Consider the following 16,883-nt stretch of genomic DNA (forward strand, 5'->3'; position numbering starts at 1 on the left):
TGGAGTGCAGTGGTGCAATCTCGGCTCACTGCAAGCTCTGCCTCCCAGGTTCCAGCTATTCTCCTGCCTCAGCCTCCCGGGTAGCTGGGACTACAGGTGTGCACCACCACACCCAGCTAATTTTTTTGTATTTTTAGTAGAGACAGGGTTTCACCACGCTGGCCAGTCTGGTCTCAAACTCATGACCTCATGATCCACCCACCTCAGCCTCCCAAAGTGCTAGGATTACAGGCATGAGCCACTGTCCACGGCCCTCACCTGGGTATTTTCTATCGTGTGATATAAAGCCGGTATCACAGGTTCCCTCTGTGTTATGAAGTCTTCTGTCCTCACCCTAACAAGCTCCTGTAAGTGCCCAAGGAGCAGCTGCCACACTGCAGTCATTTGTCTTCCTCCTCTGAATTTCTGTAGCCCGCAGGACCATAACACGTGTCGGCAGCAGGCCATGTCGGTCATTAGTTATCTTTTTATGGATATGTTCTATCTCTTCATCTATGCGACAGGATCCTAGAGAGCAGGGGTCACATCTTATTCATCTTTGTGTCCCCTTAGCACTCTGCCTGGTGTTTGGGGCATGGCAGATAGTCCATGAATCTGGGAAGAGTAAATAACTGATTTACATGCTTCTAGAGCCACAGAGGTAGACGGTAGCTTGATGCAACTACAAGATTACAAAGAAAGAGGAAATCTGTCCTCTCCAAGCTATTTTGAAATGCTTGTAGATCTGTTGTGGCCTAAATAATGCTGCTAGGGTCAAGACAGATATCCTCTTTGCTCCCCAGGCCCAGCTGCTGGCATGATTCCTATTTATAAAGGCACGGAGGCCCAAGGAATCTGTGTCTCAGCTGCCCAGTATCCCTGGGCAGGTCATAGTCAGGCACAGCCCACCTGTAAGGGCAGTGTGGTGCAGAGGGCGGAGGACGGCAACTTGAGGAAGAGGAAACAGGTATCTGTCCTCAGTGGCCCCCCACCCCAGACAATACAGAAGCGCCCCGTGGCCCCATGGATGGGACCGGACGCTGGCTCTCTGCCTTGGCTAAGGCATCCCAGCACAGGGAACAGGGAGAGAGGATGGGATGGAGGGAAAGAGGATGGGATGGAAAAAGAGAGTAGCTCGGATGCTGAAACAACGTTCCTCCTAGGCTAGTCTTGGTGCAGAAGCCCCGCGGCTCCGGTTTTAGAATCCCCCAGCAGGCCCTCTCGGGCCAGAGATTTGCCCCTTTGTCTCTCATACGTACAAACCTCCCTCAAGAAGGACGAGTGACTCGTCCAAAGCCGCGCGGCGGAGCCGCGGTTCCCTCTCCTGTAAACTAAGCAGACATACAAGGATTAATTGCGCGAGCGACAGGAGCATCCGGCGCACGGCGGACAGTCGCTAAATAAGAAATTAACGGGGGATGGACGAGAAAGCTGGCTGGTAAAGAAGGCGATGGTAAAGGAGGTCTGGAGGGTGCTGGGTGGAGGTGCTGAGGGAGGAACCGGGCCGAAGGAAGGAAAGCAGACAGAACAGGGCCGGCGGGAATCGAGCGCAGCAAAACAGCTCCAACCTCAATCCAACGCCAGCGCCCGGCCGGCACAGCACGGAATCCCGGGGAAGGCGGAGGTGGGGGTCCGAGGCCCCGCCTGTGACCCCACCCCTTTCCTGGCCCCGCCCCTCCCAGCCCTGAGGCCCCGCCTCTGACTCCACCCCTGTCTCTCTCTCCGCTCCGCCCCTCCTCCTCGTCCCTCCCTCAAGGCCCGGAAGCGAAAGCCTCTCCACCTCTTCCGAGCGGGGTCACGGCCCGGCAGTCGGTAGCCTGGTTTCCGAGAGTGCGGGGCGGTCGGCGGGTCAGGGCAGCCCGGGGCCTGACGCCATGTCCCGGAACCTGCGCACCGCGCTCATTTTCGGCGGCTTCATCTCCCTGATCGGCGCCGCCTTCTATCCCATCTACTTCCGGCCCCTAATGAGATTGGAGGAGTACAGTGAGTGATCTCTAACCCCTTGCGGTGACCTGACCCTCCCACACACACACACCTCCCCCTCTGTGAGCTCCACGTGGTGCCGTGGAAAGAACTTGGCTCGAGGGTTAGGGAGAGCCGGGTTCGAATCCTGCCACGTGCAGCTTTGTGACCGTGGACAAGTTGCTCAACCTCTAGGACCCTCAGTATCCTCATCTGTGAATGTTTATGGCTACATCGTCTATGCTAAAATGCCGAGCCTCCTGTGAGACTCAGGTGGTCATGTATATGAAAGCAGCCCTCACATAAGTCGACGCTAAGTACCAGTTCATATTTACAGTTAAAATTCACTGAGTGCCTATTATACGTCAGGTTAGGCATATGTTGGATCGTTTCATTTGCACAAGCTCACCTTGAAGTATATATGTAAAACATGCCCATTTTACAAATGAGGGAACTGGGGCTCAGAGGTTTTATAACGTTCCCAAGGTCACACAGCAAGTAAGTGACAAGGCAAATATATCCAACCCCAGGCCTCTGTCCAGAGCCTCCGCCAAGCACCCAGGCTGGGAATGGTGACTGGGGGAGCCAGATGGAACCCTGATCCTCCTGAGTGGAAAGGTGCTTTTACTGCACTTCATTTCCACTCCCAAAGATGTTTTTTTTGAGTGGGACTGTTTCAAACCCAAACTGTTAACCTGGGGTTTTTAGTTTTTTCTCTTCTTTTTCCTCAAATTGTTTTTCCGATTCTGCTGGTTTCCTTCATGTTAAGCCGATTGCTCACATGGTAATGGTGAATATCCTGGGAGTAATTTTCCTTCTTAATCATTCCAGTCCTATCATTCTAAAAGCCAAACCCTTCTTCCTTGAGACCTATACCTCAGCAAGGATTAGCACTTTGATACATCTGAAACCATCTGTCAGAGAGAAAATATTAGACATTAGAGGCTCATTTTGTTCACCAGGAAACCCGAATCATCTTGAAGATGGAAGAGGGCCAACCCTGTCCCTTGGGAATATTAACAGACACTGAAAGCTTGGCGAATTGAAGGCAAAAGCTCCGTGTAAACGTTCTGCCCATTACAAATGTTACAGCAGTCTGTGCACACTCAGATTTCCTTGTAGCTTCTTGTCATCAGCCAAGACTGGAATGGCCACTGTGTTCTGCCTTCCAGCTTATCTGCATGCACCATGCGTGGGAGTAAGGTGGGCTGTGTGAAGCCCTGTGGAATCTGTTTCCACCATCCTTCTTCACCGGACGCCTGCCCCAGCGATTATATTAAGGCCACTAGAACTTGGGACAAAGGGTCTGCTTTGCATCCCATTGGAAAAGTCAGTTCGAAAACTAGAGCTGTGGTTCTCTTCTAGGGGTGATTTTGCCCCTCAGGATATTTGGCTCAATCTGGAGACATTTTTTCTTGTCACAACTTGGGATGGGGGGGGTCGAGTGTTGCTACTGGTTTCTTGTGGATAGATGCCAGGGATACTGGTAAACTTTTTGCAGTGCATACAAGACAGACCTCCATGACAAAGAATTACCTAGCTTAAAATTCAAGTGGTGCCTTGGTTGAGAAACCCTGCTTGAGATGAAATGGTCAAGATGTGGGCTTGTACTGTGTATCCCAGCAACAGTCTTTTAGGGATACTCCAGAATCTGTGGTTGTCTGAATGTCTTGAGACAGACAAATCAGGTGATGTTCATCTGTGGGTGAACATTTAGTGAATGTAACTATAATATCTGCATTTTTAACTGGAAGGCAGTCTGTGCCTTCCCACTTTTCTGGTTCCTTTTTTTTTTTTTCTTTTTTTCCGCTGTCACCCAGGCCGGAGTGCAGTGGCCTGATCTCGGCGCACTGCAGTCTCCATCTCCCAGGTTCAGGCAATTGTCCTGCTTCCGCCTCTTGAGTAGCTGGAATTACAGGTGCCCACCACCATGCCCAGCTAACTTTTGTATTTTTTAGTAGAGACGGGGTTTTGCCATGTTGACCAGGCTGGTCCCTAACTCCTGACCTCAGGTGATCCACCTGCCTTGGCCTCCCAGAGTGCTGGGATTACAGGCCCGGCCTCTGGTTCCATTTTGATTAATTTGGCCAACTCTTTTCTAGGGATCATAACTGATTCTTTTTTCTGAGACAGTCTCCCTCTGTCGCCCAGGCTGGAGTGCAGTGGCATGATCTTGGCTCACCGCAACCTCTGCCTCCTGGGGTCGAGTGATTTTTGTGCCTCAGCCTCCCAAGTAGCTGGGAATCCAGGCATGCACCACCAGTCCTGGCTAATTTTTGTATTTTTAGTAGACAGCATTCTGCCATGTTGGCCAGGCTGGTCTTAAACACCGCACCTCAAGCGATCCTCCTGCCTCAGCCTCCCAAAGTGCTAGTGTTACAAACTGACTGCTGTAACATTTGTAATGGGCAGAGCGTTTACACAGCTTTTGCCTTCAGTGCCGGCAACTGATTCTTTTAAACAGGTAAATATTGCTGAACAGGTAATATTTGTGGGAAGTTAACTATATGTTTGGCACTCTCTAAGCACTTCCTATATATTAACCCATTTAGTGTTGATAACAGCCCTTTGTGGCAGCTGCTATATGATCATCATCCCCATTTTATATGTGGACAAACTGAGGTGCGAAACAGTTAAATTACTTACACAAGGACCCACAGCTGATGAGTCACAGATCTGGGACTTGAATTAATATCCTTAATCCCTAAACCAAGACAGCATACTGCTTGTCTAAGGGGGCAAGAAAAGGCAATGGGGGAGATGAGTGTCTGCATAGCCTACTAGATGAATGACCCTCATCTAAGTCACTTCACCTCTCTGAGCCCTGCCTGTTTCCTCATCTGTAGCAGTGTAGTTCACTGGATTGAATTTACAGGGTTTGGGGTGAATTAAATGAGGTAACAGGTGTGGAAACACCTAGTATAGTCTTATATTAGACATTTTATTAAAATGTTTACAAAATAATGAGCCACAAGGGCAGGAATGTGAGACATGGAGATTTTAGCAGGTGGATAGGCCTGGAGCTGGCTGACCTCGCAGTAAACCAGGGTGAGGTGTTCATGATCAGGTCATGGAAACCCACTGTGTGGTTGGAGCTTCAGCTCATTCCAACACATTCAACTAATATTTATTTAGCATCTCACTCTCTTTTTTAGAAGAAACCTGGATTCTAGCAGTCGCTGGGTACCTGGCACTGTGCTGGTTGTGGACTGCACCTAACCAAACAACATGGTCAGTCACTAACTTCCATCGCACTCTTCCCACCCTTGTCCTGTCCACCTCGCTCCACCCATTCCTGGGACTGAGCTGCTTCCATTGTGTCCCACCTACTACCCATTCTCTACCTAGCAGCCACCGTGGTCTTCTCTGGTGACTTTTGGTTACTGGTTTCTATCTTATTTGCATTTGTGGTCAGAGAATGTAGACTATATGATTTTGATTCTCTGACACTGGTCAAGACTTGCTTTGGGGCCTGGTACAGGTCAGTTTTGTAAATATTCCCTGTGTGCTTGGAATGGTGGCTATTCTCTTGTTGGGTACAGAGTTCTGTATCTGTGTATGTTAATTACAGAGCAAGCTTCTTAATTCTGTTTGTATTTGGATGTCCTGCGGCCATGTTATTAGGTGCATACAATCTACAATATTCTGGATAATTTTTTCTAATTATCATTATATAAGAATTCTCTTTATCTCCACTGTTCTTCCCCATCTCTATTTTATCTGATTTTATTGTGCTACCGGATTCCTTTTTTATTTTTTTTTTGAGATGGAGTTTCACTGTTGATGCCCAGGCTGGAGGCTGGAGTGCAATGGCGTGATCTTAGCTGACTGCAGCCTCCACTGCTCAGGTTCTAGCAATTCTCCTGCCTCAGCCTCCCAAGTAGCTGGGATTACAGGCGCCCACCACTATGCCCGCCTATTTTTTTGCATTTTTTACTAGAGACGGGGTTTCACCGTGTTGGCCAGGCTGGTCTCGAACTCTTGACTTCAGGTGATCTACCCGCCTCAGCCTCCCAAAGTGCTGGGATTACAGGTGTGAGCCACTGCACCCAGTCCAGATTTCTTTTAATATTTTCCTAGCTTATCTGTTTCTCTCCTCGTACATGCAGGCTTTGTCCTTATGTGAATATCTTAAAACCAACATAAACTAGATATTTTAATCCGACTTGATAATCTCTTTTAACTATTGGATTGGATTAATTTTCATTTATTCTATTTACTGATATATTTGCATTTATTTTTCTCACCTTATTTTGTGTTTTCTATTCTTTTTTTTTCTTGAGACAGAGTCTTGCTCTGTAGTGCAGTGGCAAGATCTCGGCTCACAGCAACCTCCGCCTCCTGGATTCAAGTAGTTCCCCTGCCTCAGCCTCCCAAGTAGCTGGGATTACAGGCGCATGCCACCACGCCCGGCTAATTTTTTTTTTTTTTTTTTTTTTCCTGTATTTTAGTAGAGATGGGGTTTCACCATGTTGCCTAGGCTGGTCTCAAACTCCTGAGCTCAGGCAATCCGGCCGCCTCAGCCTCCCAAAGTGTTAGGATTACAGGCATGGGCCACTGTGCCTGGTCTTCTGTTCTATTTCTATGCTTCCTTTTTTCTTCTTTTCTGCCTCAAGCCTTCTTTATTTTTCTCTTCCCGCTAACTAGTTTGAAAGTTTTAAATTCTATTTTTGTTCTTTTGTAATTAAAGTTTAGAGTTGGTCAGTATCTTTACCCTTGAACAATACAAGGTCCTTATAATGCCTTAGCCTTTGTCCCATGCACCTGACATAATATATTTGTCCTGCCTGGTGCCTATGACTCAGCAAATCAATTAACACCATCACTATTGTATATGGTCACTGACTGTTTATCTTCACCCGCGTTGTTTACTCACTGACGCTTCTTACATCTCACTCCTTTCTAGCTTCAGTTTTCTTCCTTCTGACATACATCTGTTACTACTTCTTTGGTAAGAATTTGTAACTGGGAAACTGTCTTTGTCTATTGGAAAATGTATAGAACTGCAGGTCTTCTGCTGTGGTTTTTGAAAAGTTTGTCACGCCATCCAAATTTGATCATCTCACTTGCTTAATTACAGCGCTCCAATAACCCTTTGGTGTCTTGGAAGTCCAGCCAGAGGAGGATTATTGAAGTATAGTCATGTGCTGTATCATATTTTGGCCCGCGATAGACCACATGTATGACAGGGGTCTCATAAGATTATCATGGTGCTGAGAAATTTCTGTCGCCTAGTGATGTCCTGATGATCCCGTCCCTGTGTGGACCTAGGCTAATATATGTGTTGTATCTTAGTTTCTCACACAAAAGTTTAAAAAGGAAAAAAAAATAATGATTTTAAAATAGATGCCTGTAGAATAAAGATATATAAAGAAAGAAAATATTTTTGTATAGCTATAGATGTTTGTGTTTTAAGCTAAATGTTATTATAAGAGTCAAAAAGTTTTAAAAATTCAGAAGTTTATAAAGTAGAAAAGTTAGCTGAAGTTCATTTATTACTGAAGAAAGAAATTTTAAAAAATAAATGTAGTGTAGCCTAAGTGTGCAGTGTTTATAGAGTCTGCAGTAGTGTACAGTAATGTCCTAGGCCTTCACGCTCACTCACCACTCACTCACCCAGAGTGACTTCCACTCCTGCAGGCTTCATTCAAGGTAAATATCCTATTTGGGTATACCATTTGGAAAATCTTTTATACAGTGTTTTTACTGTACCTTTTCTAGTTTAGCTATGTTTAGACACACAAATCTTTACCATGTGTTACCGTTGCCTGCAGTATTCAGTACAGTACCAGGCTGTACAGGTTTGTAGCCTAGGAACAATAGGCTATATCACATAGCCTGGGTGTATAGTAGGCTACGCTGTCTAGGTTTGTGCAAGTACACTCTATGATGATTGCACAACAATGAAATCACCTAAGGACGCATTTCTCAGAATGTACTCCCACAGTTGGTGGGACACAGGACTGTATGTTAGTAAGAGCAGTGATCATATTCAGTCTTTACAAGCATCACTCTGATTGATTGTATGTTAACTAGAAGCTGGAAAGGTCAAATCTGGGGACAGGAAGGCCGTGTTTCCTGTGACCTCAGGGAGAGGTGACTGTACCCTAAACCAGAGTGGTGGCTATGGGAGTGGAGATAAGTGACTGCATTTGGGAGCCATATTTAAGAAGCAAACTGGTGGGCATGGTGGCTCACACCTGTAATCCCAGCACTTTGGGAAGCTGAGGCAGGAGGATCGCTTGAGTCCAGGAGTGCAAACCAGCCTGGGCAACATGGCGCGACCCTGTCTCATTTAAAAAAAAGAAAAGAAGTAAACTCTACAGGGGTCTGTGGCTGATTAGCCACGGGGCAAAGAAGGAGAATGGCACCCAGTGTTCTGGCTTCAGCAGCTGAGGAGATGGAGATGCTGGTCATTAGCTAGAAAACACAAGAAGGAATTGGTTTTAGGGGTGAAAAGACAAGTTAGTTTGCTTTTGGGCATTTAGGTAGCTTTTGAAGTTGAGGTAGCTGATGTGCTCTTTGAGATTTCCCATAGACAATGGAATATACCGATCTGGGGCTGAGATGCCGGATGTGAGCTGCAGCTGGAGATGGGGCATCATCAGCACGTGGCTGGGAATCAGGTCACTGCAGTAGGCAAGGGTTCCCAGGCAGCATTCAAAGATTGTAAGGGGCAAGCTGGCCTGGGACAGTGTGCTGGGTAACACCAGTGTCAGAAGGGCTGAAGCATAGGGGGTCAGAGGAAGAGAAAGGCCCTCTAAGGAGACTGAGGAGGAGTGGCTAGACAGGTTTTAAACCAGGAGAGGCTGCAGTCACAAGCCCTATAAAGACAGCTCTTCATGAAAAGGGAGTGTGGTCAGCAGGGTTAGGCTGCTTAGAGACAATAAAAGAGATAAGTGAAAATATCTATTATATTTAACAGAAATAAGTTAAAAGTGATTGGTTATATTGTTAAACATGCCTTCAGTGGTTTGGAAGTAGGCAGAAGGCAGGTTGCAGTGGATTGAAGAGTAAATAGTGTATTAAGTTGACTATTTATAGATGTTTGGCTGTATGGAGAGGAGAATGGCAAAGTTTCCAGCAGGTCACAGGGTCTGGGAAGAGTTTTCTTTTAGTTTTGGCTGGAAGAGATGGAGGGCCAAGAAAGTCTTAGACAGAGAAAGCTGCTGGAGAGAGAAGACAGTCCGTAGAGTGGGAGGTGACATGCGATCCTGAGCTCAAGTAGAGGAAAGAGCCTTGGACCAAAGGCAAGGTACCTCTTCCACCAGCTCAGGAGGAAGGATGATGTGGATGCTGCCATATCTAGGTTTGATGTTGGCAAGTTGCGGGCACTTCCAGGTGATGGCGTCTATTCTCTTTGTGACATGGGAAGTCAGGTCATTTACGAGTAAGAGGCACCAACTCTAGGCCATCCTCTCCTTCCTTGGAGCACTGTCTTCCCTGGGCCTCTCCACCATGGAAGGTCCTCCTGGGTTTGCTGTTTTGCTCCTGCCTTTCAGCCACTCCTGTTAGCCTTTCTTGTTAGGCCTTCTCTCCTGACCGTCGTTCATACATTTCATTCCCCAGGATTCTGAGACTATGGGGCAGAAGCCCGTCATTCTTGGATGGACAGGGCAGAAGCCTAGTCCCTGAGAACTGGGTTACTAGTAAAAGCAAGACTTAGGGCCAGCAACTGGCAAGGCGGTCCGTGTAGAGCCAAGTGTCAGATCAGTCCGGGCCCTTCACCTGTGCCAGCACGGGTATGGGGACAGGTATGTTCCAGGTTCTCTGCTGGAACAAGCATACAGGCAGCAGAAAAGAAGGGGAAGCCTGCTTAGGTAAAACAAAGCCAAGGAGATCTTCCATGGTTGCAGAGCAGGCAGCCACTGTCACCAGACTGCCTTATTGGATTTCATTTTGGCCTTCAGCATGATCTTCAGCTCTTTCGTTAACTTAATTAGCAAGGCTTTCCTAAGTGTTATGTGGAGTACAAGGCAGTTCTGTACATGATACCTCAAGTACTGAAATGAGCGCTGGACAGATGATGGCATCAGTGGGTCAGTGACCCAAAACCAGAAGTCTGGGTACAGTTCTGCTGTACTTCTGGAGGGAGTCCCAGACGCTTTTTAGCTTTCACCCTGTTTGGCATAGCGTGTTTGGTCTGAAGAGGCCACAGTTAGGGAACAGTACAGATGGCTAATCTGTCTTTGTTTCCTAGAACTAGACAGTGACCCTGAATATGGCCTTTTACAAATAACATGCATTTGAGGCCAGCCTGTGAAATTAGACAGAATAAGATCATTTTCTGTTATCCTCTTCATTTGAAATTTTAATTGGATGTTCAGAAGCATAAAATCACAGGGTTTGGCCAGAAAGGGCTTGAGCTCATTTCCATCCCCTCATTTAGTGACTTGTCCAAGGTTACTCAGCACATTAGTTGCTGGGTGGACACTAGGCCCTAACTCCCTTGACCTTGCCTGTACTTAATGCCCTGCCTCACGATGCCTGCAGACAGTGAAGAATGTTCAACAGCCAGCCAAGTGAAAGGCCACAGGGGAGAGCTGTGAGGCCTCAGTTCTGCTGCTTCTCAGTCCTGTTGATTTCTGCCGCACCTTGCTGCCCCTGCCCGAAAGGAGGCTAAGCCTAGGCAGCGCACGGTACTGGAAATCACCTGATGCAGAAAGAATTCTTACCTTGTAAGAGCATTTTCCTTGTGACATGCCAGGTGCTTAGAATATGCTTTTCAGTCCTTTCACCATATAATCGAATGAAATGCACAGGCAGACTGGGTCTTGTTTTCTAACTGGCATTACACAGTTCCCTGGATTCAACCGGGCTCTGGTGAGGAAACAGACCTGTTGACACTGTTGGGAGGAGTGCAGTGCTTCAAGTGGCCACTTGGTCCCCCTCAGCCAACTGGGTCGCACTTGCTGCTGCGGTCATATGGCTTCCCCTTGGCCCCTGGCTCACACTCGCCACCAGTGAACCTCCAGTTCTGGAATACCCCAGAGGCAGATGGTGTATGTATCTAGGTAACAGCAGCAACAAAAGCAACTGAAAAGCTTTTGGAAAAAATTTTATATTTGCTACTTTTTAAAAGATAGCTTCTTTGAAATAATCACCATGGAAGAGTCAAAATGGTGTTGGACTTTCTTATGCGTGTTGTACAGTTATGTGGTTTTTGTTAGTGAAAAAAGAAACTCAAACTTGGGGAGGCTGAGGCAGCAGAATCACTTGAACCTGGAAGGCAGAGGTTGCAGTGAGCCGAGATCACGCCACTGTACTCCAGCCTGGGTGACAGAGCAAGACTCTTTCTCAAAAAATAATAAATAAATAAAAGAAACTCAAACTGACAAAAGATCCAAGAACAGTGCAGTAAATTCCTATATTGTCCTTCACCTTGATTTACCAGTTCACATTTTGCCACATTTGCTTCCTCCCCCTATATATAACATACAGATACATACATATACACAGATATATGTACTATATATTATAATTATTACTGTTATTTTGCTGAACCATTTGAGAGTAGGTTAAAGACATTGTGAGCTTTCATTCCTAAACACTTCAGCCTGTATTTCCAAAGAACAAGGGCATTCTCTTATGTAATCACAATGCGGTTTTCCAATCTAGGAAATTTAACATTGATACAGTGCTATTACAGTTTGAGCATTTCTAATCTGAAAATGGAAAATACTCCAAAATCTGGAATTTTTTGAGTTCCAAAATGACACAAGTGGAAAATACCACACATAAGTACTTAATATAAATTTAGTTTCATGCACAAAATTATTAAAAACATTGTATAAAATTATCTTCAGTCTATGTATATAAGATGTATGTGAAACAAATGAATTTAATGTTTAGACTTGGATCCCATCCCCAAGATATCTTGTTATATATATATGTAAATATTCCAAAATCTGAAAAAAATCCTAAATCAAGACCAATTCTGTTCCCAACCAATTTCAGATAAGGGATATTCAACTTGTATGGAATATACAGCCCACGTTCAAATTTTGCCATTTGTCACAATTCAAGTTGTGAGTTGCTTTTATTTTATTTTATTTTTTATTTTTATTTTTTGAGACAGAGTTTTGCTCTTTCGCCCAGGCTGGAGTGCAGTGGCATGATCTCGGCTCACTGCAACCTCTGCCCCCCAGGTTCAAGCAATTCTTCTGCCTCAGCCTCCCAAGTAGCTGGGATTATAGGCGCCCGCCACCATGCCTGGCTAATTTTTGTATTTTTAGTAGAGATGGGGTTTCGTCACGTTGGCCAGGCTGGTCTTGAATTCTTGACCTCAGGTGATCCACCCGCCTCGGCCTCCCAAAGTGCTAGGATTACAGGTGTGAGCCACTGTGCCCGGCAGAGTTGCTTTTAAGTATTTATTGGCAGGAAGAAATAGGGAGGTAGGTTCCCAAGGTCATACCTTGCACCAGCTTTCATTTGCTTTTTTATTTTAGGTTTCTATCTGCTGGTCCTCCACTAGAGCACCCTCAACGAATAATCCTGAGACTGCTGAAGGAGCTGGGGCTTGAGTATCCTGCAGTGTTTGCATTGTTGTGAATGTTCAAGTAACAAGTCACACAGTTGATGTATTTTCCGGTGTGGACATTTGATATAAGGATATGTTTTTGTTTTTAAAGACTTAAACATTATTAGGTAGATTCTTTTACTACCATACAAAAAATCAGCCGGTCTGCATGTATTACTAGTTTTAATAATACACTTTCCCCCTGGACTAGAGATAACGTCCTCAATTAAAACTACAGATCACACCACTGCCTTAGCACCAGGGGGCAGAGTCGGGCTTGCTGAGACACTGGAGTGGGGAGTTTTTTAACCCAGTGTGCCATATTTAGGTTTAAATCATTTCACTCCTGATAGAAATGTGCTCACTAGTGAAGTTGGTAATAAGCTTATCCTGATTTGTTTACATAGTTAAACCCCTGACTTCTGCCATTACCCTTTTCCTGAGGTTTATATGCATTTGCTCTTTTCCAAAGATAGGGAAATAGCAGCTTACTGTCAACCTCAATCAAGATGAACTGCTAAATCGTGAGGGACTCGTTTCTGTTTTCCTTTTAGCGTATTCTGCATTCACAAATAAAGTGTCTTTGTGTTACATCATGAATTTACATAAGACTGCTTTGGCCTTAGAGTATTTATAAAACATTAATGGATTAAAGAACCAGGGGATGTAGATAGGATGCTAATACCTGGTTATCATTTGGTAGGAACTGGCTCAGCAAAGTGGTTTAAATTTCCTGACCAAGCCAAATTACAGAGGTGGTTGCATTAGGACAAGGATTATAAAGAGATTATGGTCTATTTAAAATAAATCTTCAGCCTTGCTTCAGCCTCATTAGCAATTAGCAAGAAAGTGTGAAGACAGGGATTTCTTTCTTTTCACTTGGTTCTCCATTGCATCATAAGAGGTTAGAACACAATTAGGCATTCGGTCCTTGCCACCAAAAGTCAGGTTCCTTTGATGCTTGGCAGTCTGCCAGCTTCTTTTGCCTTGCAGTACCTGCCTCTGGAGAATGTGTTTGGTACACCAGGATGTCTGATTTTATGAAATCTCTAAGTCTAGAATGCTTTCTGATAGTGATTTTTTAAAACTCAAATCTTCCCTCTTCCATAGTATCAGAAAATAGACCTTTTAGTTAGATATAGAAAATTAATTCTATTTTCGTTCCTGGCGAGACTGATGACTGTGGGCTTTTACATGTTGGCATCTTCCAAGAGCATGTTTGAGACATCCATACTTTGAGACTTACATGTCTATAGGATGGTGGGGCTCAGTTCTACAATGATTTAATGTCTTAAGAAATGAGGACACCTTTTTTGTTGAGTTATTTCAGAAAGTCTAACACTTTAGAGGCTCCATAATATCCACTCTAAATGGAAGAAATCTTTTGATATATCTTGAGAGAATCTTGGTTGCCATTCACCCGCTACTTTTCAGAGACGAACAGTGAAAGCATCAGGCCGCTTGTTGCCTGTAATAGGCCTGAGTATCCTATGTGGTCTCTACATCCCTCTTAGACTTAGATATCAGGATTCCCATAATCCCCATTGCCCAGTGTTTTATTTGCCACAGCAAAACTTAGTATTGATAAAACTATCAGGTCGGTCATTTAGGATTGACTTTCTGTCACATGACTAGAGAAACAAGTTCAATGAATATTAGATTTGGCCAAACCCTGTTTCTTGTACCTTTATATTTGTGTAACTTTATGAGAATCCAGAGGCTAAAGTAAAGAAAATGGCCTAATACTAAATAAGAGCTAAATGTGTATTTAAAGAAACACTGTCAGCCTGATTAAAACAAAGGTCCGATTACGACATTTCATTACTATAATTTAGTGGTAAACGTCCTTCGGCTCTAAGGCTTTCTCCTGAAAAGCTGTCATTTGTTTGTCAAGATACTTAAAATAATAACTCTTTGTTTTCACAGACCTTGGGTTTATTCTAAACCACTTAGAAAGATGTGTCAGAGTGCTTCAAGCCCACAGATATGAAATGCCCAATTTTTCTTGGCCCTTGCCTGTTGGACATCTCCAGAGAGACTGGCTTAGTTGCTGTCGCTACAATGCGCTTACTAATTGGCACAGCACCTGCAATCAATTAGGGAAGCTTCAATTATCCAAACCAAAGCCACCCACCCAAAGATTAATTTTCTGCTCTATTTCCTATCAAAAACATAGCATATTTAGCTCTGAGTCTGGTCCTTCGGTGGAGTGCATTTTAGACATATAAACTACATCGTTTTCTTAATTGTACTTTTTCCTTCAATTCAGCAGCTTTCCCCTCGTGATATCACGCCCACCAGTTCTTTCAAAATTGTTCTTTTTTTGTTGTCATTTTCTTGTCTTTCCAAAATGCTGAGATCACAGAGAAGAGATGTTAGTTGGGGAGCTTTTCTTTTGAAGTATGGATTTCTTTATTCTTTTGAAAATACCCAGTCTCTTTTGCATTATAGGATCTAACTTCCACAACCTAAAAGCTTTGCATAATAGCATATCTGAATTTAACAGCACTCATAAATACTGTTTTCTAATTGTCCCATGTCATTGGCCCATGTAAATACAAAGATTTCTCTCTCCCCGCCCCGCTTCTAAAGAATGATTTTTCTCTTGTGTTTCTCAGAGAAGGAACAAGCTATAAATCGGGCTGGAATTGTTCAAGAGGATGTGCAGCCACCAGGTGAACTGAAAAAAAAAATCAAAACCAAATCTTATTTGTACTACTGTGTTGTGTGGTTTGTGTGTGTTTGCCTTGGCGTGGAGAGTGGGAAAATGCCTTTTAGCTTAGAGACAAGATTGTGATTTTGCTATTTATTTCTCAACAGTTACCATTTATAGATGCCACCTAAGGCGTCATTCTAATATTTCACTCCAGAATACTTCTTGCGCTTTTGCCAGGTTCCTCTTTTCCATTTTATAAGTGGGCATAAAAATGTTAACAAGTGTGCGATTCGATATGAGACGTGAATAGCTGTTTGGCAGACTTATTTACCAAGCACCTATTTAAACACTCCCCTCATGGGAAAATAGTGTTTACTTGTCAGCTATTTGAATTGATGTGGGGTTCTGCTTTGCACAAGGGCTAAAAAGCTCCCTTTATGGCTGAATGGTTAGTTCCTTTAAGAGGATCCAAGTTAGCCAGGAATGAGAGGTTTCTCATTTATTAACCAAAGCTCTTATAATCTGTGGCAACATTCTTTTTTATTTATTTATTTTTTAACTAGGCCAGATGTCGGTCTTCCCGTTATGGGGTACAATTCCTGAGCCATTTAAAAGTCCCTTATGGCAGCCATGGCTTCCTGGCCATTTAATGCCAAGGTTCCGGCAGCCTGCTCACACCATCTCAAACTACACTGTAAATTGCACAGCTCAATTCTGATGTCATTTTGTTTGTTTGGGGTGGAGGAAAGTGGAAGGACATTTAAAAATGAATCCTGTTTTTATTCCTGTTTCTTTCCATAGGGTTAAAAGTGTGGTCTGATCCATTTGGCAGGAAATGAGAGGGCTGTCACCAGCTCTGATTAAGAAAGGAGATTTCTTCATGCTTTCGATTCTGCATGGGGTACAGTCAGTCACCTCACCAGAGAATGACGGCTGGAGAAGAAAACTCTAATACCATAAATGAGAGTGCTTGTAATAAAAGACTGTGCACAAGGATTAATATTTCCCTTCTTAAGTATCAAAAGAACTCTGGAACAAATTATACCATTAGGAAGGTTTTCATGATTCAGTAGATTTTCCAAAAATGAAGCTATCTCACCCAGCTGGGTTTGGAGCAATCTGCTTATTATTCTGTCGTTACCACTTACTCAAGCGAGCTGTGATATGAATACAAGCAACCAGTGGGCTCGGGAAGGTCCGGGTCTATTTTGCCATCTTCCAGATAAGAGATTTCAGTAAAAAACTGCCATGCTGAGCTGCCTTATAGAGCTCTTTGAAAATGTTCAAGTTGATAAAGCTCTTTGAGAACAAGGTACTTCGTGCACCTCATGCTGAAGATTGCACCATGTTGGAAAATAAAAATGAAGCAAGTCAAACTAGATGCATACACTTGTGTAGAAATCAATAATCAATTAATAGAAGTGAAAAAATAGACATTAAAATGATTTATTTCTACTTTGCAGTGGTGTCTTTTTGTAAATCGTCTTTTGTAAAGCAATTAAATTATAGTGCCGAGAAGTACAATTTGACTAGATTATATTTGACTAGGTATCTGTGTGCGATTCATCTGTTTGTACTCAGGTAAACGTTTTAGAGGTGAATAACAAATTTTTTGAGACAAATATTGAATGGTGATTCTCTACCAGGTACCTCACTAGGTGCTGCAAAGATGAAAGTGAGAAGACTAGTTGAGTATCCCTTATCCAGAAAAGCTTGGGAGCAGAAGTGTTTTGGACTTGAGATTTGTTTGGATTTTGGAATATTTGC

The 16,883-nt window shown here is 44.0% G+C and overlaps 1 protein-coding gene across 1 annotated transcript; it reads left to right on the forward strand.

Annotated features, from left to right (window-relative positions):
* The first annotated feature begins 1,429 nt into the window (after window positions 1-1,429).
* Window positions 1,430-16,571, forward strand: SMIM20 (small integral membrane protein 20). Its single transcript, XM_054485033.1, is given in 5 exon segments — window positions 1,430-1,450; window positions 1,452-1,623; window positions 1,732-1,962; window positions 15,079-15,135; window positions 15,918-16,571. Coding segments are annotated over 5 exon segments (519 nt in total). The 3' UTR covers window positions 15,956-16,571.
* Window positions 16,572-16,883: the final 312 nt, after the last annotated feature.

The sequence above is a fragment of the Pongo pygmaeus genome, chromosome 3, assembly GCF_028885625.2.
Source record: "Pongo pygmaeus isolate AG05252 chromosome 3, NHGRI_mPonPyg2-v2.0_pri, whole genome shotgun sequence".
Taxonomy (NCBI): Eukaryota; Metazoa; Chordata; class Mammalia; order Primates; family Hominidae; genus Pongo; species Pongo pygmaeus.